The sequence below is a fragment of the Lipophrys pholis genome, assembly GCF_963383615.2.
Source record: "Lipophrys pholis genome assembly, chromosome: 8".
Classification (NCBI taxonomy): Eukaryota; Metazoa; Chordata; class Actinopteri; order Blenniiformes; family Blenniidae; genus Lipophrys; species Lipophrys pholis.
Genome location: NC_137630.1, coordinates 13,028,358 through 13,055,847, shown reverse-complemented (window position 1 = coordinate 13,055,847; position 27,490 = coordinate 13,028,358). Strand labels below are relative to the sequence as shown.

Here is a 27,490-nt window from a genome sequence, read left to right as displayed (position 1 = left end):
TTATTCTACGGAAATTTAAAGCAGTACTACGAATAAAAAACTAGCATTAAAATACATGTTCGTAAAGAACTCTTTCTTAATAATCATATGTTAAAGAACTAAACGCTTGTGCTACATTTTAAGACTGCTATATATGATCGAACACCCCCTTGATTTGGTACTTTCCTCTCTGCTGCGTCAGTTGCTATGGCAATGCTCACGTTACTATGTAGGTCCGGTCTTTCCAAATGCGTGTCACACAGGACGACAAAAACAAAACAAACATGCAAACAAACAAAATCTTTTTAAAATATTTACATTAAGTGCACGGACAATGATTGCGGACACGGGTTGGATTTTACGAGGACCAGCAGGGGGCAGCAGCACGCCCCCACTGCCCCTTGCCACCCAGAGCGGAAGAGAAGAGAGGAAGCCGTACAAACAGAAAAAATGTCCTGGCTTTTCCGCAAGAGTAAACCTTTTAAAATTAGAAGTTTTGGTGAAAGCAAAAAATATGGAGTGGCTGTGAAAAATTTGAAGGAGCTGCTGAAAAAGGGCTGCGAATTTCTGCAGGTGAGCCGCGTGTGAAAACATCGTAGAGTCGCTGTTCGGAGGTATTAGAGAAGCAAAAAGCTGCTTGTTTTGTTCAATGCGATCGATCCAGGTGATCCATTACATGCAGAGACGTATTGACAAGAGACAGCAGGTTGTATCTGTTTGGATTAAATGCAGAGGCTCAGAGAAAGCAAAAAAAAGCCATGTAAGACACAGGATCTTCAGCACAAACTGAAGAAACTCATTGAATAGTTTCCTTGTCACTGTCTTTATCTGCACTGTCGTGGACTATGACTTGATCATGTGAAACACGTCTTTAAGTGTAGTATACTTTTGACCCAAAGCATCAGAGAAATGTTGCTTATTCACTCACAGTGTGCGTCTTTCATCACATCACCAGGAAAGACATTTTGGGGCTCATTGTAGATCATTTCAACTGAAGACTGTACTACACATGTATCTTTTATTTAGAGAACAAAAAAGTATAAGGGCGTCGAAACGTCCTCAAGGTGCTGGAGCTGATCCCAGCGAATTATGGGTGAAGGCAGGACACATCCTGGACAGGTCAAGAGTGCATCACGGGGCAAACAAAGAGAGGCAGACGACCACACGGACTCACGTTCACATCGACAGTCCTTACAGAGTCTCCGATTAACCTCTTGTGCATGTTTTGGGACTGTGGGAGGAAAGTGGAGTATTTGCTGGAAATCCACGTATTACCAGAGAGAACATGCAATTTCACATAAAAAGACTTGTTTCTTATCAAGGAGTCAAACATATAACTAAGTTTTAAAAAGAAAAAAAAGGGGGAATCGTCTTAACCTGCGCATAAACATCTGATGTGTGTTTGGTTGTTATAGGTGCCCCCCACTGGTGCTCAGGTTTGTTTGTATGAGGACGGGACAGTGGTGACGGAGGCGTTCTTCTCGACTCTGGACGACAACACCGAACTGGTGCTTCTGTCTCCAGGCCAGACGTGGAGCAGAGGTACAGGAATCCACCTCAGACACACACAGCAGAAATGAAGACAAGCGTTCCCCTTCTCGATAGCGTTGCCGACTGATCCTAACGACCTTGTGTGTGTGTGTGTGTGTGTCTCCTTCCAGTTGTGTGTGACATCGGCCAGCTCCTGAACGCAGACCGCCATGCGGACAGACTGATCGACGCAGCGAGGGATCTGCTCTTTGAAGAGAAATCTTCAAAGAGGCGTAAAATCCTGAGCGACCTGGTGCGGAACCTGGACGACAGGTCGGAGCTGGAGAGCCGAGAGGACGACCAGGACTGGTTTACAGGTACAAAGTACAATGTCAATCTGTGAGGAGGAATGGGATCAGAACAGATTTCAGAAAAAAAAATAAAAAGAAGAAGAACGTTTTTGAGTTATTGAATGATCTAGCAGTCACGAGAAGTATGCAAACACATCCTGTCAGACACGACAGCAAAGGGGTGAACAGGGGGAGGGAAGTGAAAATCTTTTGCAGCTCTGCCGATCAGCGTTAAATACAGTGACTCATAATATAGCAGGTCAGACGGATGTACATTTTTAGCTCATGTGTAAAATACCAGGAACTGCTTCACGCACCTGATGACAGGGTGGTGTTATGTACGTTGTCTCAGCGGTGGAACTGGTCTTATTTCGACATGTCAGGCTAAACACAAGCATTAGTTAGTGGAAGAACACAAGTACACGAGAGTCAATTTTGTTCTGGTGACCAGCGCTCAAACGTGAGTTGGATATTAAAGTTAAAACCTCCCGTTGAATGAATTTGTTGCCTCTAATTTCAGGTGTTAATGATCGATTCAAGACCAAGTCTGCCTACATGAAGTCCAACTGTCAAAGCAGGATACGAAGCTACTTGAAAGCGGTAAGTACTCGATAAGTACTCAGATACTTTACCGAAGAAGAAGCTATGTGAACGGATTTTTGGGTTAAATTACAGATTCAGCTTCTTTAGGTGAAGTAGGCAATGTGAAAGTACAAACATATACATTTTTCAGCTTTATTGATACACTGCTTTATGTGGTGATGGACACAGATACATCACATCTTTCAGCTTGTAGTTTTGAATGAGAAACTAAATTATTCTGTAAAAAATTAACAGGAATTATATATATATATATATATATAAAGGGTTTTTTAAAATACCGGTAGAATACAAATACTTTCTAAATCCCAGAGAAGAGGGACATTTTTTAAATGTTATTCTTTAATGTGCTAACTTATTAGATTATTGACAAGTTATTACATTATTGGGTTGTTACAGGGATTAAAGCCCCCCAGAAAAATAGTCAGGACAATAAATAGAATATAAAAACTCACGAGCTGTGACAATCAAGTCATTTTATGAATCCTCACTTAAGAAACTGGCCTAATATTGTAAAGATAAATGACCGTGCCTCTTGTGCGTTCTCAGGTGTGCGAGGCCACCAGTAGTGCAGAGGTAGCGAAAGTCAGGGCCGAGCAACTGAAAGCGGATTTCACAGAAATGTTGAAGGACGCAAACTACAATGGCGGCTACTTCGACCGGACTGAACAGGAGTCGGAGCGCCTCTGCACCCGGGAGGGGTGGTTCACCTGCCAGGTAGGCCGCAGACACGGGAGGGGTTCAAAAGGTCAGTCGGCGCCGTCCGGCTGGGACCTTGACGCCCGACCCGTTCACACGACTGTTGGTCGAGTTTTGACAGTGTGATGTAACAACACTGGACCAGGGGAACTTCTCGAAGATGCAACTCTTTTTGAATTGTCATGCATCGACTTGCAATATGAAAAGTAATTAAATATGGTGAACAGTTAAAATGTGTAACCTCACACCGTCATTGAAAAGGAAATATTTTACCCGTGAGCAAAAACCGTACAAGAGGCTGGAATTCAGCCTGAAAAGCACCAAGCAAATTGTAAAAAGTTCGAATAAAAACGTTTTTTTTTTTAAAAACACATTTCTTCACAGTAGCGGACACCAAACACAGAAACCCGAGCCGACGCCTCACATGCATAATGCGACAGTTATAGAAGTTTAGTTCTTTTTTGACATTTCACTGGATTTTGCACCAGAAGGGATCATTAAAATTGGCCGGATCATTAAAATTGCCTTTTATGTTACGTTTGTAGTCATATATCCTCTGCACCTTAACGAGAAACTTAAATTGAAAGGTTATTGTGGCACTATTTTACCGGGTTGTCTCACTCAGGATAAAATTAGGCTCTATGTGGCCCATTGATTCAGAGGATTTCGAGGTTAAAATCCTTAAAATGATTGTTTGGTAGTTTTGACGTCCGTTGTAGTTTTTAGTCCAAGATCATTTAACCAATTTGAGGAGTTACATTATCTTCACCAACTTTCCCCCTCCTCCTCATCTTTTTGTAATGGCCTCCTTCAGGGAGCGTTTGACGAGACGGCGTGTCGGTCTCTTCACTCCATCAACCCGTACGGCAGCCGAGAGGGCAGGATCATGTTCAGCACCTGGAACCTGGACCACAGGTCGGCTGAAAGACACTGTGGAACGTTACGCAAGACATTTCTGCTTTTAACACTTTCTTCTGCCCGCCCCCCCCCCCCCCCCCCCCCCGGAGCAGGATCGAGAAGAAACGGGCCATCATTCCCACCTTGCTGCGTGCGTTGCAGCACCCCAAGAGCATCAACCTGGACTACTTCTACCAGCTGCTGTTCACCAGGGAAAACCTCAAGCTGGTTCACGTCGTCTGCCACAAGAAGGAAGCGCACGGCCTCTTGTGCAGCGAGGAGAGAATCTTCTCCCGGGAGGCGGGCCAATCGAAACCCAAGAGACGCCGCACTTAGCACGTGGACTTCAAACACAAAAGTCCACGTCACATTTTTACCTCACTTGTCGTTTTTAATTTCAAACACATCACGATAATCTGCTTTACGAGCCACTTCTTGTACATGTATAGATATTTTTTATAAATGATTCGACTTCAATCATGAAAAATGATTTTTTGTTTTTTTTCTTCCTGCATTTGTTGGCACGGAAATGGACAGAGAACAAATTAATGAAAAACGATGCGTCTGTTCTCTCGAAACGTTGCATAGAATATGAAGATGTATGTTTAAATAAGGCAGTGAGAATCTCTTTAAAATGCAAAAATATTAATCGATGGTCAAAACTCTCGGCTATATACAAACATACTACAGTTAGCTAGTGCAATTACTGTATTACCCTCTAGGTTAGATGGCAGGATTACATTTATAAAGTCAGACTTTTTAAGTTATTCACTGGTGATTTCAAAGAACCGCCAATTAAGAATCTGAGCAGGCAAGATGAGCTGCATGGATTACGTATATATACAGGACTTGTTTGTTTGAAAAGCTGCCGGAAAGAAAAACCACAGGCTGCGTATAAAGATGGAACTAGTGGTTAGAACTCAGTCTCAGGTCGGATGGTAGTATTAATCCGCTGTTTGAACCAATCAGATCTGTTGTGTCGGGACTGGAAGCCGCCGAGTGATGGACTCCATCTCTTAATTCAAGGTGGAAGAGTGGGCGGGACTTATCTCGCTCACCCCTCTGCGGCTCCGTCACTGACTGACAGGTGAGATATATGGTCCATTTTTATACGCAATCTATTTTATACATATGCTGCTGCAAAAAACAAAACAACAAACAACAGCCTGAAGACACAAAGCTGTGTTGACACTTGGTGAAATATGACTCTTATGCAGAAAAACTGCCGACGTGACATTCCTCTTTAAACAATGACATTAAACTGTGTTCCGAACCGCTCTTTGGCGTGAGCTCCATCCTTCAAAACTGCTGCTGCTGTGTCAATATACATGTGGATTTTGTTTTCACAAACTGTGGTGGGAGATTAGCTCTTGTATAGGTAGTAACTCTAATCCAGCACTCTTTGGCATCTCACACGGCGAATCTCAATCTGCAAAGCTGCCCTCTGAAGCATGGACAGGTTAGGTTTAAAGTGCTGTCATCTGCACACCCACCAGGTAAGACCACTTCTATCAGAACCATATTCAGCAATAAATAAATTGAACTGACACGCCAGTGTGCTCACGGGAGGCCGTCTTTCACTCCGGACCGTTACACTGCAGTCCTGGCACCCACCGGTACGGTGGTGAAGGAAGGAAACCCTTTGGCATTGACGTGCATTGTCTTGGTCCTCGGCGGATGGAAAGTGGTCACTTCGGACGGTTTCTTTGACGCTGGGGCTTCTCGGTTGTGGCTTGCGGGGAAATTTCCCCGCGTTTAGGCTGGCTGGTCTGCAAGGCCGTTGGCAAGGCGCTCACATCACGGACATTCATCACCTCAACTCCGGGTTCAGTTCAGCTGAAGACTGAGAACAAAAGTCTTGGACGTGGAGTTTGGGAGTCAGTTTTTTTTGCGTCCGGCGCGGTTCTCCTCTTAAGTGTCCGCCCCGTCGCCTCGCACCGCCTCCTCTTCGTCGCTGTCCTCGGGGGCGTAGTAGTGTCGGCGCCTGTGCTCCCGGTGGCTGCTGGGACACGCCGCCGCCGCCGCCGATCTCTGAGGAAAGTCCTGATGGGGAGAAAGGACTTTTAAAGGACTGATCAGCGATAAAGGCACGTAAAGTTTCCCATGCTGCCGCTTGACTTCGGCCGTCACAATGATTGCCTTACATTAATGACTCGATCAAGCAACGTGAACTTCAGGCAGATCTTAACGCAAATGTCACCCGGAGTTTATGCAACGTTCCTGTGGCGTCCACAAAGAACCAATTCAGTGGCTGGTTGGAAAGAGAAAATCATCTTTCCCCCTCGTGTTTGTGTCTATAAGTCAGGAAGAAAAGCGGCTTCGCCGACAGAACGGCGGTCCACAAAATCCTCCGATTGTCTAAATAACTTCTTAGTGCTAAATATTAAAAAAAATTTATAGCATATTTGGGGTCTTGGGATTGTGTCAAAATGACTTCATCGTCTTCTTTTCAAACAGGATTGCCCCAAACTGCCACGGACTCACAGCTCTGCCTTGCATGTCAGCAGTGCTGAAAACATCCCACTACAGGCTGCGTCTCTCACCAACGCAGAGGATTTCTCACGTTTCCCGTGAATTATGAACTAAAAAGAGAGAAGGCGCCACAGAGGCATTACATGTCGGTGTCATGAGGGCGACTGTGAGGAAGTAAGTGTGCAAAGGTGATCGGGAAGTGAACTAAAAAGTGCGTTTAACACACAAAGCTTAAGATGGCCGCAGCTCAGACGCTTCAACATTTCATCTAAAAACCAGAAACCGATGAGAACCGCCTGAATCCAACCAGAGCGCCTCACCTGTAGAGTGTCCAGGTTTCCAAAGAACTGCTCCACTGGGAGAATCTCATTGCTGTCGTCGTCGGGGAAGAAGACGACCCTCCCCCTCTCGTCACAGTCCATGCGCTCGGGCTCCCGCTTGTCCCCCGCGTCGCCGTTGCCCCCGTCTCCATCCGGCACCGCTCTCAGCTCGTTCTCCTTCCCCTCGCGGCCTCCCAGCTCCGGCGACGCCGAGCACCTCCTCCTCCCGGCGGACAGGTGGCACTCGCAGCTGATCCGGGAGATCCTCTCCAGCGGGTCGGCCGATCTCCTGCAGCCGTCCGCCGCCGAGGAGCTCTCCGCCGCCGAGTGCCTCTTCGGGCTCCTCACGCACCTCCCCGCCGCAGACGCCTGGGGCAGAGAGTCAACAAGCACGCCTGAGAAGGGAGTCGCAACACGTCTGCTGTGTTTCTGTACTACGGCCATCCATCCATGCAGGGAGGGAACAGTACAGTGTAAACATGCAAGCTCCTCCCTGTCGTACGGGCGCAACTCAGGTTCGCTGTCTGTAAGAAGAAATGTGTCTCGGTACGTGACCCAGATGATGGTCCAGTGACGGTTAAAAGGCACAAACATTACTATTCGCCGTTGGGAGCACGAACACAAAAAGCACAACAAAACGTGCAGAAAAACTCAGGAACAGCGTGCCGCGACTTCGGCGAACCGCTTCTGTAAAAAAAACAAAAAAAAAACCTGAAAGACTTGCCAGTCGAAGCAAATGGAACTTTGGTGAAAAACCAAAAACATGGAGAAGATAATAGTCATTAGCGAGCGAGCAGCAGACAGACTCAAAACAAATTCATCAGAAATGTGCTGGCCGCACGTAACGTTTTCATTTTCCGGTTCAACGTGAAACACTGGATCCGTGTTAGTACGTCAGCTCCCGTCTGAATTCCCTGCTTGGTTTTGCGCAAAAACAGGCGACACCAACCTTCCTGGAGCTTCTGGCCTCGGAGTTGTTCCTCCTCTTTCTGGGCTTCACGTTATCAAGTTGGTCCTCCATCTGCAAAGCAGCGTCATGTGGTGTGTTTAATGCCTCGTGATCACTGAGTGGAAGAGTGTGTCCGAGTCAGCAGGGAGGCAGCCGTCACAATCCCAGCAGACTCACTGCCGAGCTCATACCCTGCTTCTATACCAAACAAGAGTTCAGTTCTTAAAAATCCAGTTCAAGACACATATTTGCTCAAATGCATTTTTCCAGTTGGATACAAACAAAGCGATGACGTGTTCTTTTTCTATCTGTGTTTCCATGCGAGTTAGATAATCACCAGGATCTTGTTTGAGTTTAGAGCAGAAATTCCCGACAGAAACTAAACTCTAAATATTTGGTCTGTGTACTTGCCAGATTAATTGGGCGGTGCTCGAGGAAGAGGATTTAAAAACATTGTGCTTAAGAGTCCCAGCTTTGTCTGACCTTTGCTGCAGAAATCAATGTGATTTCCATTTCCACATTCAAGACGGCGTCTCGACTATTCTCTGAACTTCCCACAAGTGATTTGTTGTAAGCGGACCTGCTCTGTAGCAACGTAAAACAATCTTATGACAGATGTGGCAGGACCTCCAAATCTTACACGCTTCACCAGAAACTATGTCGCTGCGGCGGAGGAGGAGGAGGAGTCCAGGATTTATTGGAACATAAAAGGATTTCAGAGAAACGTGAAAAGTGGCACCACGGAGGAGATAAATGGAAGTGTGCAGGCACAACCCCAACACACCTGCACACCTCTGTGTTAAAGTCAACGGGTTAGGAGTTTGTGGACATGTTTTAAAAACTGGTCATATTTGTTTTCAGGTTAATTATGAGTTTTAGTAAATCCTTCTTTATGATTGAGCTCAGCAGGAGAGCGGTGCGTGCTCAACACATGGTTCAGGTTTATTTTTAGACTGTTTATCAAGCAGTTACATAACATTTTCATAGTTGGTGCAATGGTTCGAACTGTGTTTTTACTAAAGATGGTTTTGCTGCGGTGGTTCCTTTCTAGTCCACATGTAAATAAATGTGTTTGCGCAACAACGTTGGCATTCACCAATGAAATCCGTTGCACAAAATCTACCACCAAACTCCACTTGACCTGCGCCGCTTTGCTTTGAGATCAATCCTAGTCCCATGTAAATCTAGGTAACATTAAATAGTAAGTCAAATGGCAGAATAACATTTTTTACAGTAATAACAGTTTCATTTCCATGTATTTCAATTGATTTGTGTCTAAATGATTGATAAAATTGTCTTTTTGGTATATTTCTTAGTGTATTCACCGTGTATAACTTTTAATACATAATTATAATTATTTTTTGCCTACTTTGTTGTTTACACTGAGAATAATATTTTATTCCATCATGGTCACATGGTAGGAATGATAATGAAGTCTTAAGTTGTTTTTTTGTATTCTACCTCTGTCGCTTAAGATGTGGTAGTTTTCCACCAAAATACACTTTCGAAGTCACAATAGGATGAATATGTAATGTTAATCCATTTAATTTCACCTTCAGGAAAGAAAAATCCCTTAATCCCTTAAAAAGCACTTATTGAGCTATTTTCATTTTAATACTCAGTTTGTTAAAGAATATTTCAAGACATTGTGACTTTTTAGTCTTTAAAAAAAACCGAACTGATTGTTATTTATATGCAATAAAAAAAAATGTCAGAAGGCATAAAATTGACCAAAGTTCGAATGCATTTCACAACTAATAAGCTTCTAAACAGACGAAAAAAGGCTCCACAACTCTACTGTTGCAGCATAATCACCACGTGGTGCTCGTGTTCTGCCAAAATAATCTGCTTTTGTTTGGGGGGGGGGGGGGGGGGTTATCAGAAAAGAGAAGCGTTATTAACTGGCAATGGTTAGTTTTATAGAAAAGGTTAAAAAGAAGGTGACTTTCCCCACGAACAGATGAATTTACAGTTAAACTCCAGACAAGTTGGTCTTTGGTCATCACTCGGATTAATAATAAACAGAGCTGTGTTCTTTAAACTGGAGACACAGATTATCCTCTCCTCGAAGGACTTGGGACGATTTAAGACACCCGGAATCTCCAAACCGCATGTGGACATTTCAAAACAGACCTAAACCATCTGTAGGGCCAGATTATTGAGAATAATCTTGAGTTATTTCCACTTTGAAGGAGACCAGACCACTTGACCCAAGTGGATGGGGGGGGGGGGGGGGGGGGGGCTTGTTTCCCCCCCATAACCAAACTCCCCACAACCTCCCCAAACCCTGCAGATAATCGTCTTCCCTCTCACATGAACAACATTGGGTCGGTGTGTCCGACATTGCGGCCAGCGGGAATGAATCGTTTGAGCCGTTTAAGGCATTCCCGGTGCTACCTTAGCTTTCAGCGGTGAAAATCACCGGGCGGTGCGGGTGAATGAAGCGGCCGCTCCGGACGAGTCTCGGGTCTGAGAAACGAGCCCCACATCGGGGGAAGAGGAAAGAAGAAAAAAAAAAAAAAAAAAAAAAAACAACCACCCGAGCCTCGTCTGTCGCCACACTGACGATAAGAACCGCCTCACGTCCCCCAGCTCCCCCGTGCTAACGCCACTAGCTCCCAGCTACACCAGTTCATTGACGAGCCGCCGGCTGGTTCACTCACTCACCGTGTGGATCATTGAGCGGCGCGGGATTAAATCCGAGGTTAATCACGAGGTGGTACGCGTTTGGAAGCGGAGTAGGCTCCGAGCGGCGCGAGGAGAAGACTGCCGATATATCCCGATGCGTTGGTGGGGGGCTTGGTCTGGTCGCTGCTCCGGGCCGCCGCGGAGCGTTTCCTGCCTGCGAGAGGGAGGTTCAGCCGGAGGTTACAGCGTGTGTGGTGGTGGAAGAGTCCGGGTGGGGGGGAGGTACCTCCGAGCCGCGGGCTGTTGGGGGAGGAAGTCGCGTGGTGGAGGGGCGTCCTCCGCGCGATAGGTTAAGGTTACAGTGTGTGTGTGTGTGTGTGTGTGTGTGTGTGTGTGTGTGTGTGTGTGTGTGTGTGTGTGTGTGTGTGTGTGTGTGTGTGTGTGTGTGTGTGTGTGTGTGTGTGAGTCCGGGGGAAGTGCTCCGAGCGGCGGGCAAAGAGGTGGACGTGTCCGGTAAACGTCCTCCGAGCTGCGGGCACAGCGTCAGGACACTCCCCGCCGTCCCCACGCTTCGTCGGCACACAATTCCTCTTTTTCTCTCGGAAACAAGAAGGAATAAAAATGCAAATGTGTTTGCAAATAGGTCACCCATCACTTCTTTGTTTCTTATCTCTTTTATTATAGCTTCCCCAAGCACACTAACATAGGGCTTCCCTTTTTTAATTCATATTACTACATTATTATTTTTTATTACATTTTGCACACATCTGCTTTTACATTGGTGTGTTTGAGAAGCCTGATCTTAGGGGTCGTTTGAGGACACAGTGAGAGCTCTGCTGCAGTTCTCTAAACGTCCTCCAGGGGGCGACATAGCTCTTTGTATCTGCCCTCTCTCCTGTTCGCCTGATCGAATAGAATAGAAATGCAATTCTCTGATATCAGTGGATAATTCTAATATGTTGTTATATATTCTTGTGTGAACAATCCAAACCAAATTATGTATTTATTTACAGATACTTTTCTTGAAATTCGTATATGTTTATGTTGTACAAAATTTAAATAAATATATATGTATTACAAAGGTATACAGAATTTCAACTAAAGGCTTTTTCCTCTGGAGTACTTCTCCAGTGGGACTGATAGGTCCAATAAACATGGACTGAATCATTCATTCCAATTTTAAGGCATCTTATAGTGAATAAAAGGCAAGGCAAATGTGTTTATAGAGCATCATTCAGACACAAGGTAATTCATGGTGTTTTATAAAGAAATAAAATAAATACATTAATGCAAGCGGATAATAATCTTAATCTTAAGCGATTACTTTGAAACCTCTCACATTCTCTCCCACACACTCTCGTCCTTTTCATTGGACCAACTTGACTTTGCTTTTTGTGGGTGATATAGCAATCCCAAATCACCCACAAATATTATGTCATCACACGTCATGCTGGGTACCTTCGCAAACAACGGACTCACTATACGCATCCAACATAGAAATAATAAATTCCTACATGAGCGGGAAAAGCTCTTCACTGCATCACTTCAAAAATGAATCTGCAATTAATTTCAAGGAGCAATTTTCAACTCAGTCTCAGTTCCAATGTGAGTTAAAGGGCTTAAAAACAACTTTATTAAAATAAAGGTAATAGAATAAGAAGAGTCTATTGTTTTATTTGAAAGCTTGTCCAACTTTTAATGTTTTAAGTCCTGATTTAAAGGTCGTGAGTATGTCAGCAGTCCTCGGGTGTTCAGGAAGTTTGTTCCACAGGTGAGAAGCGGAGGAACTAATAGTTGATTCACATTGTTTCTTCTGACTCTGAGAACATTTACTAAACCTCTTCCTGATGACCTCGGGGGTATAGACGTTTCATATTCCAAAAGAATGATTTGAGACCAAATAACAGAGCGAATAACATAAAATGCAAACAATAAAACACTTTTTTGTTTAATGCTAAAAACAATAAAAGCAGGAGCAAAGCCAACTGTAGTGCAGCAACTGTTTCAATAAATGTTTTCAATTTGAAATTACATCTGTATACAACTGTGTACTTGCCATGTCATATAGAAAGTTAATTTACTTTGCACTTTCCTTTCACATCCAGTATCGTTTTGAGAGGCACGGTGACACTGCTCAACAGAAGTTGGAGCCCACCCACCTCCTATTTCATAAGAACGTCAACCTACAAATAAGTAAGTAGCCTGTGATTGATGTCAAACTTCAAAATTCAACTACAACCATCATCCCCACCAAGAAGTGAGAAAATGCTGAGAGCCCCAACATTTTGAAAACAGAGAAAGCGGTCAGTGCAGGTTGGAAACCTGCCAAGAAATGCTGAAGAACTGAGTGCAACTTTACAGAAAGACTGTTCTTTCAAAATGTGAACTGTTGGCTGAGTTGGTGGCTGAAATAAAATCCGTCATCATTTCTGAAACTGTTCTCATTTTAACTTTTGCACGGGCAAAGTGTTTCCAATAAAACAGTATTTGTGTGATTAAAAAGCGCCTCCTGTGTTCTGTTATTTTTATCTAAACATGTCATTAAAGTGTATTTGTTTGTTGTGATGATTGTAATCCCCAAATCTTGATTATAAAGCGGGGTTTTTGTTTTTTTGTTGGATTCTTGTTTGGGCGTGTGAGAAATGGGATCATCGCGGATCATTGGTGGGTGGAGATATATGTGGCGGGTGGGGGTGAGGAGGTGCTATCCTGTAGCAGCTCTCCAGTCTGTGTGCCGACAAGGGACGGAGAAGAAGCCCTCTGGCATGCTGCATCACTTTCCCGCACCGAGGGGAGATGTGTAACTCCACTGGGCCCAGTCATGGGCACAACTCGTCCTGGAGCTGTTGCAGTGTGCGCACTTTTACGCATCCAACCTCCGGCGTCCCCAGTGAGAACGGACGGCGGTGATGGACTCAAGTCGGACGCACAGTTGTGAAGAACTATGAAGGCAAAACGTCCTGAATTAGATGGTCCCCGGACGCGGCAGTGACAGCCATGGATCACCTTTTTAGAAGAAAGCGGGTCGGTTTGCTGAAACCCCTGCTGATCTCCCTGGTCTTCGCGTCCTTTCTCATGATCCACAAACTGAGACTGTCGGATAAGGACGCAGTGGGACTCAAACACTCGAAAGCGGCGGGTTGGTGCGGCTCAGAATGTTTTTCTTTCAAAAAAGAAGTCAGTAAAAGTAGTTTGGGGAGCCCCGAGTCGCCCGCGTCGAGAAAAGAGTCGGACACTCTGCGGGTGTCCAACAGGACTGCGGCCACCTGGGACGCGCAGGTTCTCAACTGCAGCGAGGACGCGTCGGTGAGGACCCAGGACTGGTTCCGGCGTCTGGACCCGAGATTTCACCAGTTTGTCCTGCATAGACACTGCAGGTATTTCCCCATGCTCATCAACCACCCGGAGAAATGCGGGGATGGAGACGTTCACCTCCTGATGGTGGTCAAGTCCGTTATCGAGCAGCACGACCGACGCGAGGCCGTGCGTAAAACCTGGGGCAAGGAGCAAACCGTGGATGGAAAGACTATTAAAACTTTATTTCTAGTGGGGAGCCCCAACACCGGCAAAGACACCAAAAACCTCCAGAAACTGATCGAGTACGAGGACCAGATCTACAAGGACATCCTGCAGTGGGACTTCATGGACACATTTTTCAACCTGACCCTGAAAGAGGTCAACTTCCTCAAGTGGTTCGACATCTACTGCCCTGGTGTGCAGTTTATATTCAAAGGAGACGACGACGTGTTCGTGAACACGCACAACCTGCTGGAGCTCATCGGCTTCAAGGTGGAGGAGCAGAAAGGGGCCGGGCTGTTCGTGGGGGACACCATCTCCAAAGCGATCCCGATTCGGAACCGGCAGAGCAAATACTACATCCCCAAAGAGTTGTACGACAAGCCATACCCGCCTTACGTAGGAGGAGGGGGGTTCCTGATGTCCTCCCCGCTGGCCAGGAGGCTCTTCGTGGTGTCGGAGGACCTGGAGTTGTACCCCATCGACGACGTGTTTCTGGGGATGTGCCTGCAGAAGCTCCACCTGTCCCCGGAGCTGCACCCGGGCTTCAGGACATTCGGCATCACCAGACGCAGGGTGAGCCCCATGAACAGCGAGCCATGCTTTTATAAAAACCTCATCGTGGTGCACAAACTGAGCGCGCAGGAGCTGCTGAAGATGTGGAGCGTGGTGCACAGCAAGGACCTGGTGTGCGCGCAGAGGTTCTCCTTATGATGGGGACACACACACACACACACACACACACACACACACACACACACACACACACACACACACACACACACACACACACACACACACACACACACACACACCAAAGCTGCACAGTAGACCTGTTCAATGATCACACACGATGACCTTCACTCATTTTGTTGAATCTGCAGTCTTATATTTGAATTCCTGCTGCGCACCTCTCCGTTTCAGGGTTAGAAGTTTATTTATAAACCACTACAACACAGCCCTCCAAGTTTCCGATCTCCAGTGCCATGATCTGTCTATTTGTCGGAAACTGTGTACCACCGCAGGCATTAATAACTACTTGACTTTTTTTTTTTTTTTTTTTTTAACCAGGATTTCATTGTGACTGCTTAGAGAACTCCTTGGATTTAACAGTGCATTAAACAGCAGCATTCTCATTGTAAAAAAAAAAAAAAAGAGGAAGAAATGATTAGAGTTTTTCTTAACTTAATATATTGTTTTACATTTTTTAATTCAATGTGTATGATTTACAGAGTCTTTTCTGTATGATAGTGTAAATAAACATGACGATCCCTGGTGGCATTGTAAATACTGAATGACTGCAGCAGTATTTGATGTTTCTGCAACAATAGATTTGATATTAAAAGCGTGTTTTGAGGCCTGCAGGCCTATTAAGCGCTTGTGTTTCTGGCCAAATGTCGTCTCACATCTGTTTACAAGACCGGTTGGTTCAGGGGAAACTTCATCCCGTTCTTTCAATATAGATTTATTTAACAAATACAGTTGCACAGGCAGAGAAAAATAGCCATTTGATGCCAACATCATTATTTCGACACATCATTTAGATCAAACACAATAAAATATGAACCAATGCATTATTTCTTGAGTCATTCTGACTCAGATACTCACCCATGTCCATATACATCAATAATTAGAGGCTTCTTTAAAGATTAAACAACTCAGATGCATTCCAGGGTGTGTTACCCTCCAGACACATTACAATCAAGATCGCCATAACACTGTGACGAGGTTTAGTAAAACTACAGAGAAGACTGAAGGTCAAAGGATTGAAGCTGCTTTTTTTTTTTAATTTGTCACTTTTTTTTTTTTAAATGAAACCCTACTCAACTTAAGACCGAATTTCATAGAAAAAAAAGATACAAAAACCTCTTGAGTACATTCGTCTCCATTTTGTATTCACTGATATTCATCAATAGGCCTCTCCTTCTAATTAGCATGGCCAGTAGACATTGAGGAAGGGAGAATGAGCCCATGTTAGAGTTAATATTCAGCAGAGAACCATCATCTGCTTGGCAAAGTGCTAAATCATTGTTCTGATACTGTTTAGTAAAACAAGGAACCGTGTAAAAAAGTGAAGTCACTTTGGGATGTTGCCAAGGAAGGAAAGTCTTCTCCTTGTAACTGAACCTCGACCCTCTTCCACCGCTCATCGCTGCCTCATTGTCAGTTACTGTCTGACCACATGCAGGAAGTGATTACATATTAAACACCTGACACATCTTCATGTTGTGAAGTCTGATCCTGCACAGGAGATCACTCCCCTCAGTAATCTTCGTCATTGGAAAAAATAAATAACTTTCCTTTCATAGCATTAGTGAGTATATTGTGCAAAGTGTTGAAGGGAGACAAGAGTTTATCTGAAAACAGGCGGATACAGGAGTTCTCTTTGAGTGTGAGAAACAAGCCTTCACTATCTTACCTCAGGCTTCTCTATACTTTGAGACAAAAGACTTATAACAGAGAGCATGACTGTAATTTTACAGCTTTGGTTTTTCAGTAAATAGCTGATTTTGTAATGGGAAATGTAATGGACAGGATGCTTACTGCTTATCAGTAAGATAATATATTTTTACTGCCTTTGCGGCAGTTCTGATTTCACGTTTCTTCTTGGTCATTTCGACAGAACAGATTAAGCTGTCCCTCCACCGAGGTTACATATGGCAGTCAAGGGGGGAAAAAGGGGGCCTCCATATCCTGTAAGGAGATATGAGTAACCAGCACAAGGTGTGCTCATGTTTACCGGCCACACAGGTGTGTCATCCTCAAGGTCTGAAGTGGGACGGAAACAGGTCGAGTCCACTCTGCTCCTCTCTGTAAATGTCCTACGCTTGACCACAAATGAGTAGAATTTAAGTATTGTCTCAGAAAAAGCCTGTTTGCTAAGGTTTATTGGAGATAAACTGGGTATTAAAACATGCTGTGTTTGAAACTCTAATATATGAGTGTTCCTAAAGTGCCGAGATGCAGGAATACATTGGGCTTCTCCTTCTGGGGTCAGTGCTTCCCTGGTGTTTGTCCTCTGGCAGAAGCTTCCAGAGACGGGATGCGGCTACCTCTTCCCACGGGCCGGGGCCGCGCTCCGACCGACGAGGAAGGCTTCATCTTGGCTCCGCCCACAGCACGGCCTTGGCACAAAAAAAAAAAAAAAAACACGCAAAGTGTCATGCATAGAATGAACGTTCATCCCATGTGTTCTTCTATACAGTTTTCCTCTGAACAGAGAAACCTGCCTTGGCTGGGATGTGAAAATAAACCCGAGGTTTATTTCGTTTGGTTTAGTTTAGTGATGTCAGCAGCTCGTGGCGATATGACGACATTCCGGGAGAAATGGTGCTCTTTGATGATGAACTGTGAAATCATTCCAGTATAGCTCACGGTCACAATGTGCACTTGGATTCCAGTTATCCACTAATCCACCCTAACACTAAGAATGTTCCAGGCCTATAACGTGTTTAGCGTTCACTGGTGACTCTAAAAATGAGTGCGTGTGATTGTTTGTCTCTTTGTGTTTGCCCTGTGATTGACTGTTCACCTGTGTAGGTTGTACTCTGCCTTCACTCGGCCAGCTGGAAGCAGCCACTTGAAAATACTTTGTGACCCGTAAACATCCTGAATTGAAAACTTTACTGCTTATTATACATCTATGTTGACGTGAAGAAACAGCAGATTGATTCAAAAACCTGAAGAAGAACAGTAACTGGCAGGGTTCAGGAGGTCACGCCGTTTATTTTTCTTGCTGCATCAAATAAATTTAAAATTGTAATCCAATACTGATAATGTACAGTAATGTATGTAATTTAAATGTTGTGAAATGCAAGGGTTTTCATCCTTATACCTGAAAGCCATATTTGATTTAATGTGTTAAACACCATGCTGGTTTCAATGATGTTAATGATACTTTTCTCTGATTGGCTGGCTCTTTCTTGCCAACCACCCCATTTGCTGGCTCCGTGAAGATGTTTTCCTTAATGTGAGACCTGACTTGTGGGCCATGGTGATGGAGGACATGTGACGTTACCATAACTGAGCACCACTCTGTGGACTCAGCATTTTCACATTCATACAGTCCCTCCACTTAATTCAAAACAAATCTTTTGTGAAATAAATCCTTAAATACTTTCCAGATCCAGATTTCTTCTCCAACGGTCACTCAGAATAGGTCTGCCAGGTACAACAAACCACCGGGCCTAATAAAATCCTCCACAAATGCTAAAAAGCTGGGTCCTTGTGAAACATGACTATGATTGGATACGCTACTGCCCACTACACTACACTCCAAACCAAATGTGCCACTATTTTTACATGCCTCCCCTGTGTGCAGAGCCAGAAAGACTCCAACATGACATTTCACCAACTAGAGTGGTACTCTATATGGCTCTCGCACTACCGTGTTGTGGGGGTATTTGCATGCGAGCAGTGTATGAATGCTTCACCTTGTGCTGGCTGAGTTCTCTGAGACACCGCAGTCCTTCGTGAGTTTTCTTTACAGCCCTCCCTGCCCATGAGGTGAGCCTTCCAGGCCTGGAATGGGGACAAAGTAGCTCAGTGAGTTCGCTCCTCTCCCAGGTATTTTCTCGACAGGGACGACCACGGGTGACTGTGGGCCCAGTCAGGACCCGAGCGGCCGCCCTCCCTCCCGCTAACACTGCAGGCTTTCATTGGGTTTACTGCAACTTTCTGGACATCCTTTTTTTTTTTTTTTTTTTTTGCACACTAAATTTTAAGGGTGTGTGAGGCGAGACATTGCATGTTGAGCATCAGATTTTTTTAATAGGAACATAGATGTATTCCAACTCAGGCTGGGTAGTATGTGTCACTCTGTAGTTAATACTCCTCTTTTAATGTGCTTGGACAGTGAGGGATTTAGTAGGTGTGAAAATAGACCATTAAAACTAAAAGTTAATCATTATTCGTCTTATTTTATGGGGGAAAAAAAGTGTTTGAGACGAGGAGATTCATATTTGAAATAACTGCAAGAACACATTTTTAACATAGCAGTGACAAGTATACTTTTAAACAGTTTTACTCTTTTGTTGTCACCTTTCTATTCATAACTCTTAATGATATCGAGAAAAATTCAAACTCTACCAGAAAGGAAACCTATAGAGCTTTAATGTGACATCTGTGATCATCCAATACCAGGGAAGTTGAACTCGCATGTCACACATTTGTAACATGAGCTTCTTTGCCATCAAATCACAGTCAACTTGAATAACTACGAGATATTCAAAGCTGAATGTATTAACTCATTGCAGATTATTTTCATCTCTGCATCCATTTTCTTTTTTTTGATCCAGTCAGTTGCAACAGAGCTGCAGGGGAATTCAGCATTAGTTCTTCTGCTCGTAATTTGATGTGAACAAAGGAAGCACAATCGAAATAAATATTAGTGCGTCTGTTTCTTCATGATCATCCCAGACCGAATGGCTGCACTGAGTTTGTGGTTACTTTTTTACTTCTTGTTCATCGATAAGTTTGTTTATGTTTGTTGGGGGTTTTTTGGCGACGACCACAAGATCACAGAGGCCTACATGAAGGCACTTTTGGACTGGAAGACCATCAAAGCAGAAGACGTTACGAGACTAAAGCCCTTTGCATTGTTTGTTACAGACTCCTCCAGCATTAGTTTTGACTTTATATACCCGGCTGACGGCTCCATATGGATGCAGCTCTAAAACCAGCTCGTGCGGTTGTCCACTCCTCCGTTTTCAACACACAACCACACACACGGTTTCCTCGCCACTCAGGGGCCATTGCTTTCACTCACCTCAAGACTTCATTTATAACTCCAACCCTTACCTCAACCTATGGTTCATCTTTAGTCTAACATGAACAGTATCCGACATAATGCAGAACCTCAGATCTGATCCCTTCAGTGTATGTTGAATACAGTCGGGTCCGTCATTTCAAGATTCGGACGCTCAAGGTGCTTTGGGAAACTGAGAAGTGCAACTCAAACTGATTGGAGGAGGAAGAGTGGCTCCTTGAAAGGTGTGCTACATGATTCATTAGGCTCCACAAAGACAGGAGCCGGACTGGAGGAGAAATATAAGCAGACACCATTGTTGTTTTTCTTTGTGTCTTGTTGAAACTTCTGGAAGGCGTAGTGTTATTGCAGCTTGGAGGGCACTGACACATGAGCAGAGTTTTCTTTATCCTTACAAAAGAGGATATTGTAATATTACGCAGTGTAAAAGATTCAGGTTCAATTCAGTCCATATTTATCTTTTTGAATTATACGCCATGAAAACATCTCAAACCAAACTAAAGCAGGAACCGAAACTAGACAAGCACGGCTGTAAAAAAAAAAACCTAATCAAAGCTTCAGCTTGAAGCAGCTCATCCGAATACTTCACGGCACTAATGGGAATGTGAGGAATGTGATGGCGTTTTTCTTCATCCTGACACAAATGAAACGGCCCATTACGAACAAAGGCTTTGTCCCCTTTGATGTCTTTAAAAGACCAACAATAGCTGTGTTTTACCTCAACACCTGTTTGCACCCAAAGCCCGGTATTATGTACTTGCTAGTTTCTGTGTTGATATGGGAGAGGAAGAAAAGCGTCCTGAGCAAACTCGAGAGGAAAGATCAGTAAAAAGAATTCTCCACTTTCTGATTAATTGTCCTTCTTTCCATTTTAAGAGAGGCTTTATCATTCTATGACTTAAGTTAAAGTTGCACACACACCGCTACGTGTTAGAAAGAACACAAGTTCTGTTTTTCGTGGCTTCAGGCCGTCGCTTTTTATCACTTCGGACCAAAATGAGATGCAACTGGCATGTTGTGGATCTCACCTCCTCTCCGGGCATGAAGTTGTTGTGACACAAATGACAGTGGTTGAAGCCTTTAGTTGAGACGGGAGCTGGAACAGAAACACAACACCTTCAAGAAGTCTGTTATACAATTACAGAGGAGGGCCAATAAACTGTCGAGAACCGGATGAAATAACACCACTGAACGGGGAGAGTTTCCACTATTTGAACAGGAGGAATATAAGAGTCGACACAATCCTTGTGTGATCAAAATTCAACACTTATTAAACATTATTGTGTCAAACCGTCATGACCCACGCGTGCTATTAAGAACCACGGACTCTGTTCTTAATGCCCCACAGACTGTTTTCTTGGAATCGTCCTCTGAGCTATGTGAGAACTTCCTGCACTTTATTATCAATAAAGTTGTAACCACACTGACTCAGAGCTCAGCTCCTGTCTCTGATCCCTGTGGTTCTGTCTCTTGTCCAGCTGTGTTCGATAAGTTTGAGCTTGAGACTTTATCCTTTTCAGAGGATGTGGTTGCCTAGATCAAGCCTTTAGGTTCCACCTCGGGATGCTGTCCCTCCTCATCTCTTTAAAGACATCTTAAAAAACATCCAGTAGTGCAACTCCTTGTTAAGGAACCTGGTCTTGATCAGAACATTCTGGCTCATCTCCAAGCTGGTTTAGAGAAGGTTGTCTTACTCACAGCTAAAGCTTTTCCCGGATGAACATAATTATCTGGAGGTTTTTCAGTCCGGTTTTAAAACTCTGCATACGACCGAGGTTTTGATGACATCCTAACAATTCTGGTGAATACATGGTTCTGGTTCTGCTGGACCATCAACGCTGCATTTGACAAGAGTGGATAATGACGTCTAGACATCCCGGTTGCAGCACCCTCTGGCGCATCTGCGGTTATGGACTTGGATGGTTTAGGCCCTATCTGACAGACAGAGCAGCATGTCTATCAGAGCCTTGCTGGCTTTGCATCCTCCTCCACTCCTCTTTTATATGGGGTTCCACAGGGCTCAATTTTAGGGCCCCTGCTTTTTTCACCCTACTTACTTCCACCGGGTTCTATTCTCAGAAAGCACAGCATCTCGTTTCATTGCAACGCGGAAGACAGCCAGATATATAGAAGAAAGATGCCTTTTCACTGACACCTCTGTTGCTATGTCTCAATGACATTAAACCCGAGATAGCTAAATTTGAACATTTTAATAATGAAACCCTCGAAGTGATGGTGTTTGGTGCCAGTGGCTTCTGTAAACCTCCGTCCTGTTGACTTCCACCCTTTGACTCTATTTGTGAGGCCAGCACTTTTGAACCTGCATTTTAAAATAGACAGTCATATTAAATTGGACTCACAGATAAATGCAGTGGTTGAGTCCAGCTTCCTCCATCTCAGTAAGTTTTCAAAGATGAAGTCGATTCTTGCACGTCAGCATTTTGACACAGTAATTCATGCTTTTATTACATCTTGGCTGGATTACTGTTACGCACTTTATGTTGGAGTCAGCCAGTCTTCCCTTACATGTCTCCAGTTGGTTCAGAACGCTGCTGCTCAACTACTAACTGGAAGACGTAAGAGGGAACACGTGCGTTTTAGAATTCATTTTAAGATTCTTTGATTTGTTTATAAATCTTTCAATGGTCTCGCCCTGCCTTACCTCTCTGAGCTGCTTCACCCCTACACTCCTGTTTTGTGCCTCAGGTCAGCTGATCAGCTGCTTCTGGAGGTACCGAGGTCCAAACGGAAGCTCAGAGGGGACAGAACGTTTGCTTCTAAGTTATTGGATGAGCTACCACTGCACATCACACAAGCCCCTTCACTGTTCAGTTTTAAAACTAATCTTAAAACCCACTTTTATTCCTTTGCTACAGTTTTTACAATTGCATTTTATAGTTTCAATTGTTTGTACTTTATTTAATTTTTTTATGTACAGTCCTTTGTTTCAGCTGTGGGCGTTATTAAAGTGCTTATATAAATAAAGTTGAGTTGAGTAATACAAAAGGCTCACTGTGTTAATAATTGATGGAACATATGGCTGCTGATGGAGGTGTGGTGTAGGCCGTGGCTTTTTCTCACAAATGGTCTGACGAATGAAGAATTGACAGGAAATAAAATGACTTGCTAAAGAGCGCATGTAGAATGTATGGATGGGTAGGGCGTTGTCACATCAGTGGTGTCAAAATGCAAACTTAGTTCCTTCTTTGTTTGGTTTTAATCTGCTGTGAAGGTTTGAACAAAACTTTGAACCTCGCTTCTCCAAAGAAGAGGTCACTCTAATAGTCCTGCAATACAAGGCAACACACCATTTGTCAATAAGCAGTAAACATGTCACTAGTCAACACAGCCAAATGGTATTCAGGCCAAGAGGGGTTTTGTAAAGGAACTGTTTCTCAACACATCACAAATCCAGATGCAGAGACTGCAGATACCACCCAACATATCTGAAGCTGTATTTACTATTACAGTGGAATGACTTCATGCTAATATTGACTTTATCTCTAAAACTGCGGAAAGTTTATATATATTATACAAAAATATATATAACAAAAATATATAATAAAAATGGTACAATCTGTCATTTAGACCATGATAACATACATTTTCTGCTTGGTATGCTTGGAATATGACGGTAAGAATTAAGTAGCATGTGTTTTACTGCGTCTATTAATGTGGCAGCAGTTGCTTCTCACTTGAGAACGGGCAAAAGCTTGTTTACCTAACTCAATTTCAGAAAATTAACTGTATTATCTGTATGTTAAAGAGAGTGAAGTCGTACTTGGGAGTGCTCTTCAGTGTGTTTTCATTGGCGTTTATTTTCTTACTTGAAAGTTTAATTGACACTTTGCACTGAGTCAACGGACCAAATGATGTTACTTTGAAATGCTATCAGGAAAAAACGCAATTTTGCAAAGCTGCACTTCCATAAGTTTGCGCTGAACAGCTGCCTTAAGAAATGTGGAAATTATTTTAAATTTTCAACCATGTCAGGCAGTTTTTTTTTTTTATTCTCAGTTTCAGTCAAACAAAAAGGAGTACAAATCCATTTTGTTCACTTTAAACCTTATACTAAAACTAACATGGACAATGTATTTATTCTTTTAATAATGTTCTAGTTTAATAGAAAAGACCGAGGCCACTCACGGTTGCAGTTGGGACCCTGCACATGGTCAGCCAGCTCCTCGGTGGCCACAGCTTCAGAGCATCGTGGGCACTGGCTGAACCTGGACCTGTTTTCACACTCGCCCAGCAGATGCTCCGTGAAGCTGGCGATCTCAACAACCTGCGAACGCCACACAGAGGTACAAACAAAAGGCTGAGCTGGAGAAGTGTGTATTCCGTTACTTGGATGGACAAAAAACTGTGAGACCTTTGATAAGACCCTACCTGTCCACATTCCTCACAGCGCCGCAGCATGACGCAATGTTTCCAGTAGTGAAGGTCCAATCCATCCTCGGTGAACGAGTCGTCCTTTTTATCGCAGAATATGCACAGGTTGAAACTGAAAATGGAAATTCTGTCAGGTCATTTTGTACCAGAGCATACTATTGGACAAAAAAAAAGCACTATAATGATATTAGCACCTTAGCAGGATAAAGATGAGATAAAAGAATCATGTGACCACAGGCCTCAAATTTAGTCCCGCGAGGATTTCCTTTCTCTGAAGGTCTGTACTGGATTTAGTTACTCACTTGTCTAGATACTGGATAGATTGTTGGACATCTTGATCATCTGTTAACCTGCTCTGTGGCTCTTTAGTGTCAGCTGGAAATGAAAAAGAAAATGTCTGTTACTCCCGAAACCAACAAGCATTTTGAGACAATAACTTTTAAATATCAACCCAAAATGGGACAAAAAAAAGTAAAAAAAAGAAAAAAAAGAAAATACAAATTCTACAGAATAAAGAAATAGAATGTTTATTTCCACTAATCGAGTTTTGTTTGAAAACGCAGCGACAGCTCATGTCAATAACCTGCACAAGAAAAGTTAGAAATACATCATTAAAACTAAAGAAGAAACACTGCATTGCTACTTTGCAATTTCAAAGTTTTTCATGGAAAATAATAATAACAATATTGAGTACCTCTATTATTATCATTATGTATGAACTCAGTAGATCCATAAAGTTTTACCCCTGCATATCGACATGTGGTGAATGATGATATTACAGATTTCTGAAAGGAAGACAGACTTTTTGTGCTTCCAAGACATACCTGCGTTGCCGGCTTTCGAGGACTCGTCTTGCACTTTGTGGGATTCTCTGACGTCTGTGACCTCTTTGGTGCTTTTATTCTCTCGCTCCTTCCACAAGCAGACGGGAAAACGTAAACAGATGTGAGAAAGTAATCGCACAGCTTTAACAGCAGCAGACGGGCTCAGTTCAGGATAAATAGCCGTAATCTTCCCCAAGTATAATGTGGAAACATTGCAATTAGCTGAGTGTATGTAAGGCAACTTTACCACACCTGGGTGTAGTGATAAATACAGATATGCACTTGCCAGGAGTGACGTAATTGCACAATGGTGATTCGTCCACCTACTGTGATCTCTTTCAAAGCAGCCAGCTGCTCCTGCAGAGAGTGGATCTCCTCCTTCTCCTTTTGGCCGTCTTGCTGGCTGCGGCCCTTCTTCACAGTCTGGGTGAAAAGTGTTGTACCATTAATCAACTTTTTTCATGTCATTCTGTCGCTGATTGTTAATTATTTCATGATCACTTCACCCCAATGGTAGCTTCTCTTCATTGGCTTCCTGTTTGATCTCGGATTACAACCAGGCGTGTACCTTTGATTTGCATCATTGTGTAAATAAAGTAGAATTTCTTTCCCATCAAATAAGAGCCATGCTGATAAGCAAGCACAGTATCACTCTCTTTCATGTAAAATCTCTTTGGTAAAACAGATGTACGTTCTTGAGTGGGTGCAGTATCACAAACCCGCCGGAGGAGAAAGATGAATTGAAATACAAAAGAAATAGAATAAAATTAATTACTAGAAAAACTGGTGATGGTGCGACTCTATTGACGCAATAATTTGTAAAAACACACACATTTTCTGAGACGTATAAACAAGACAAACATAATCTCTAAAGAAGTTGAAGAGCAAGTTTCTGCTTCAAGTATGACCTCCAACTGCTTTGTCTGGCAGTTTCACTGTTCACCTGCCAACTGCTCCGCCCCGACTACAAAGCACTCGAAAGAAAATGCACGACGTGAGCAAACCCTCGGCTGAAGGTCATCTTAAAACTGTCCACACAGACAACATGTGTGTTCCTGTATAGAACGGTCACTGAGTCAAAAGTACGAGAATGTGAATAGCAATAAGGGGACTTACTTGAGTGTCCACCAACTTTCCATCGATCCTGGCGAAGTCATCGAAGAGGGTTTTGTAGCGGAAGGTTGTCCGTATGGCGGCATCGTTGGGTGGAAGGTAGCTGAGAACAGCACTTCTGTGCTGCTGGTACAACGCTAAGATGATGCGCACTGCCACTTCTCGAACCTTGGGGGCACTGTGCTCCAGAGCCGCTGTACAGAACTAGCACAGGAAACAAAGACTTCTGTGACGAAGAATGACTCGCATTACAATATACGGTTAAGAAAATACACTAATATCTGCTTCAGTAGCTTATATGTACCAGAGTTACACTTCCAAAGAAAATCAGAAACATTGTGCAGAGTAGAAACTCCCACTACAAATCTTGAGAAACCATATCTCTTAGCCACGGGAATACATAAAGTGACTTCTAATTCATTTTAAACTAATCAGTAGATATTTATTTGAACAGCTATTCCTGGTAACCCTGAATTGGACAGAACAGTATAGAGGATGGATGGATGGATGGATGGATGGATGGATGGATGGATGGATGGATGGATGGATGGATGGATGGTAAAAAGACAAGATGATGACAGGAGGTTTGATGGTTCGAATCCTGCAATTGAATCCGTATCAGGAAGGAAATCAAATACGACAAATCAAACATGCTGTGGGTACCTTGGCAGGGAGCAGCTAAACACACACACACACACACACACACACACACACACACACACACACACACACACACACACACACACACACACACACACACACACACACACACACACACACACACACACACACACACACACACACACACACACACACACACACACACACACCAGCTGCATGGCGAAACACAGGTTACACCTTGATTCAGTCACCGACTCATCACTGAGCAAACACAGAGACTATCATATACACACCCACAAGTCATCAGTTGACTTTGAAAGTATGATTTGGATTGAGAGAGAAAACTAAAGTACCAGAGAACTCTGATAATCAGTACACCGCCGTGGAGCGCATTCATAAGTTGCTGCTTTTCTTCTACTTACAAAATCCTCCTCTAAAATTCGATGAGTGACCTGCTGCAGGCTGACTACAGTAACTACAGTGCATTGATGAACTCTAAGTGATGTCCTAGACGTTGCAGGTTCGAATCCCACAGGTCACCACTGTGGGTCCCTGAGCATGATGCTTGAATCCAGCAGTTCCCCGGGCACCGCGCTGTGGCAGCTCACCACATCCTCGAAATTGGATGGATTAAATACGGAGAAATAATTTCACCGTGAGGGATCAATAGATCAGTCTCATTCCACACTGTGCTCATTTCCCACAATTCTAACTTTCAACCTGACTCTAGTTCACTTCCCCACCTCAGGGTCAGATATGACTACTCAGTGCTGAACTTTAGTTAATAAACTTTCTTTTGTCAAACTATTCAACTCGTCTTACTGAAACTGCTTGGATGACAAAGAAATCGTTTGTCAGCATTATCTCGACTTCCAACAGTGTGAGAACATTTA

General features: G+C 43.6%; 4 protein-coding genes across 8 annotated transcripts in view; 2 read left to right on the top strand and 2 right to left on the bottom strand.

Moving 5' to 3' along the window:
* Positions 1–203: 203 nt before the first annotated feature.
* Positions 204–5,273, top strand: dffb (DNA fragmentation factor, beta polypeptide (caspase-activated DNase)). Of its 2 annotated transcripts, XM_080469617.1 has the most exons (7): positions 204–552; positions 1,395–1,521; positions 1,641–1,826; positions 2,320–2,399; positions 2,949–3,116; positions 3,913–4,013; positions 4,109–5,273. In XM_080469617.1, exons 1-7 carry the CDS (start codon positions 430–432, stop codon positions 4,329–4,331), a joined length of 1,008 nt encoding a protein of 335 aa, XP_080325743.1. In that variant the 5' UTR covers positions 204–429; the 3' UTR covers positions 4,332–5,273. The 2 variants fall into 2 exon arrangements, with proteins under 2 accessions (XP_080325743.1, XP_080325742.1); XM_080469616.1 differs by having other exon boundaries at positions 241–552; positions 3,913–5,273.
* Positions 4,371–10,809, bottom strand: cUnh1orf174 (chromosome Un C1orf174 homolog). 4 transcript variants are annotated; one of them, XM_080469620.1, is made up of 5 exons: positions 10,651–10,809; positions 10,404–10,578; positions 7,737–7,808; positions 6,788–7,156; positions 4,371–6,038 (listed from the first exon to the last, which is right to left on the bottom strand). In XM_080469620.1, exons 2-5 carry the CDS (start codon positions 10,413–10,415, stop codon positions 5,907–5,909), a joined length of 585 nt encoding a protein of 194 aa, XP_080325746.1. In that variant the 5' UTR covers positions 10,416–10,578; positions 10,651–10,809; the 3' UTR covers positions 4,371–5,906. The 4 variants fall into 4 exon arrangements, with proteins under 4 accessions (XP_080325746.1, XP_080325747.1, XP_080325745.1 ...); XM_080469621.1 differs by lacking the exons at positions 10,404–10,578; positions 10,651–10,809 and adding an exon at positions 8,148–8,406; XM_080469619.1 differs by lacking the exons at positions 10,404–10,578; positions 10,651–10,809 and adding an exon at positions 8,220–8,406.
* Positions 10,810–13,103: 2,294 nt separating this feature from the next.
* Positions 13,104–15,263, top strand: b3gnt7l (UDP-GlcNAc:betaGal beta-1,3-N-acetylglucosaminyltransferase 7, like). Its single transcript, XM_080469609.1, has one exon. The coding sequence runs from the start codon at positions 13,362–13,364 to the stop codon at positions 14,592–14,594; it is 1,233 nt and encodes a 410-aa protein (XP_080325735.1). The 5' UTR covers positions 13,104–13,361; the 3' UTR covers positions 14,595–15,263.
* cep104 (centrosomal protein 104) overlaps positions 15,090–27,490 on the bottom strand; it is a 29,472-nt gene continuing 17,071 nt past the window's right edge. The window contains exons 14-22 of the mRNA XM_080469607.1: positions 25,980–26,180; positions 25,191–25,286; positions 24,864–24,951; positions 24,342–24,414; positions 24,037–24,151; positions 23,794–23,932; positions 20,676–20,743; positions 18,314–18,401; positions 15,090–17,005 (exon numbers count right to left, since the gene is read on the bottom strand). Coding sequence (XP_080325733.1) covers positions 16,875–17,005; positions 18,314–18,401; positions 20,676–20,743; positions 23,794–23,932; positions 24,037–24,151; positions 24,342–24,414; positions 24,864–24,951; positions 25,191–25,286; positions 25,980–26,180 — 999 coding nt within the window. The 3' untranslated portion in view covers positions 15,090–16,874. The remainder of the gene's footprint in view (positions 17,006–18,313; positions 18,402–20,675; positions 20,744–23,793; positions 23,933–24,036; positions 24,152–24,341; positions 24,415–24,863; positions 24,952–25,190; positions 25,287–25,979; positions 26,181–27,490) is intronic.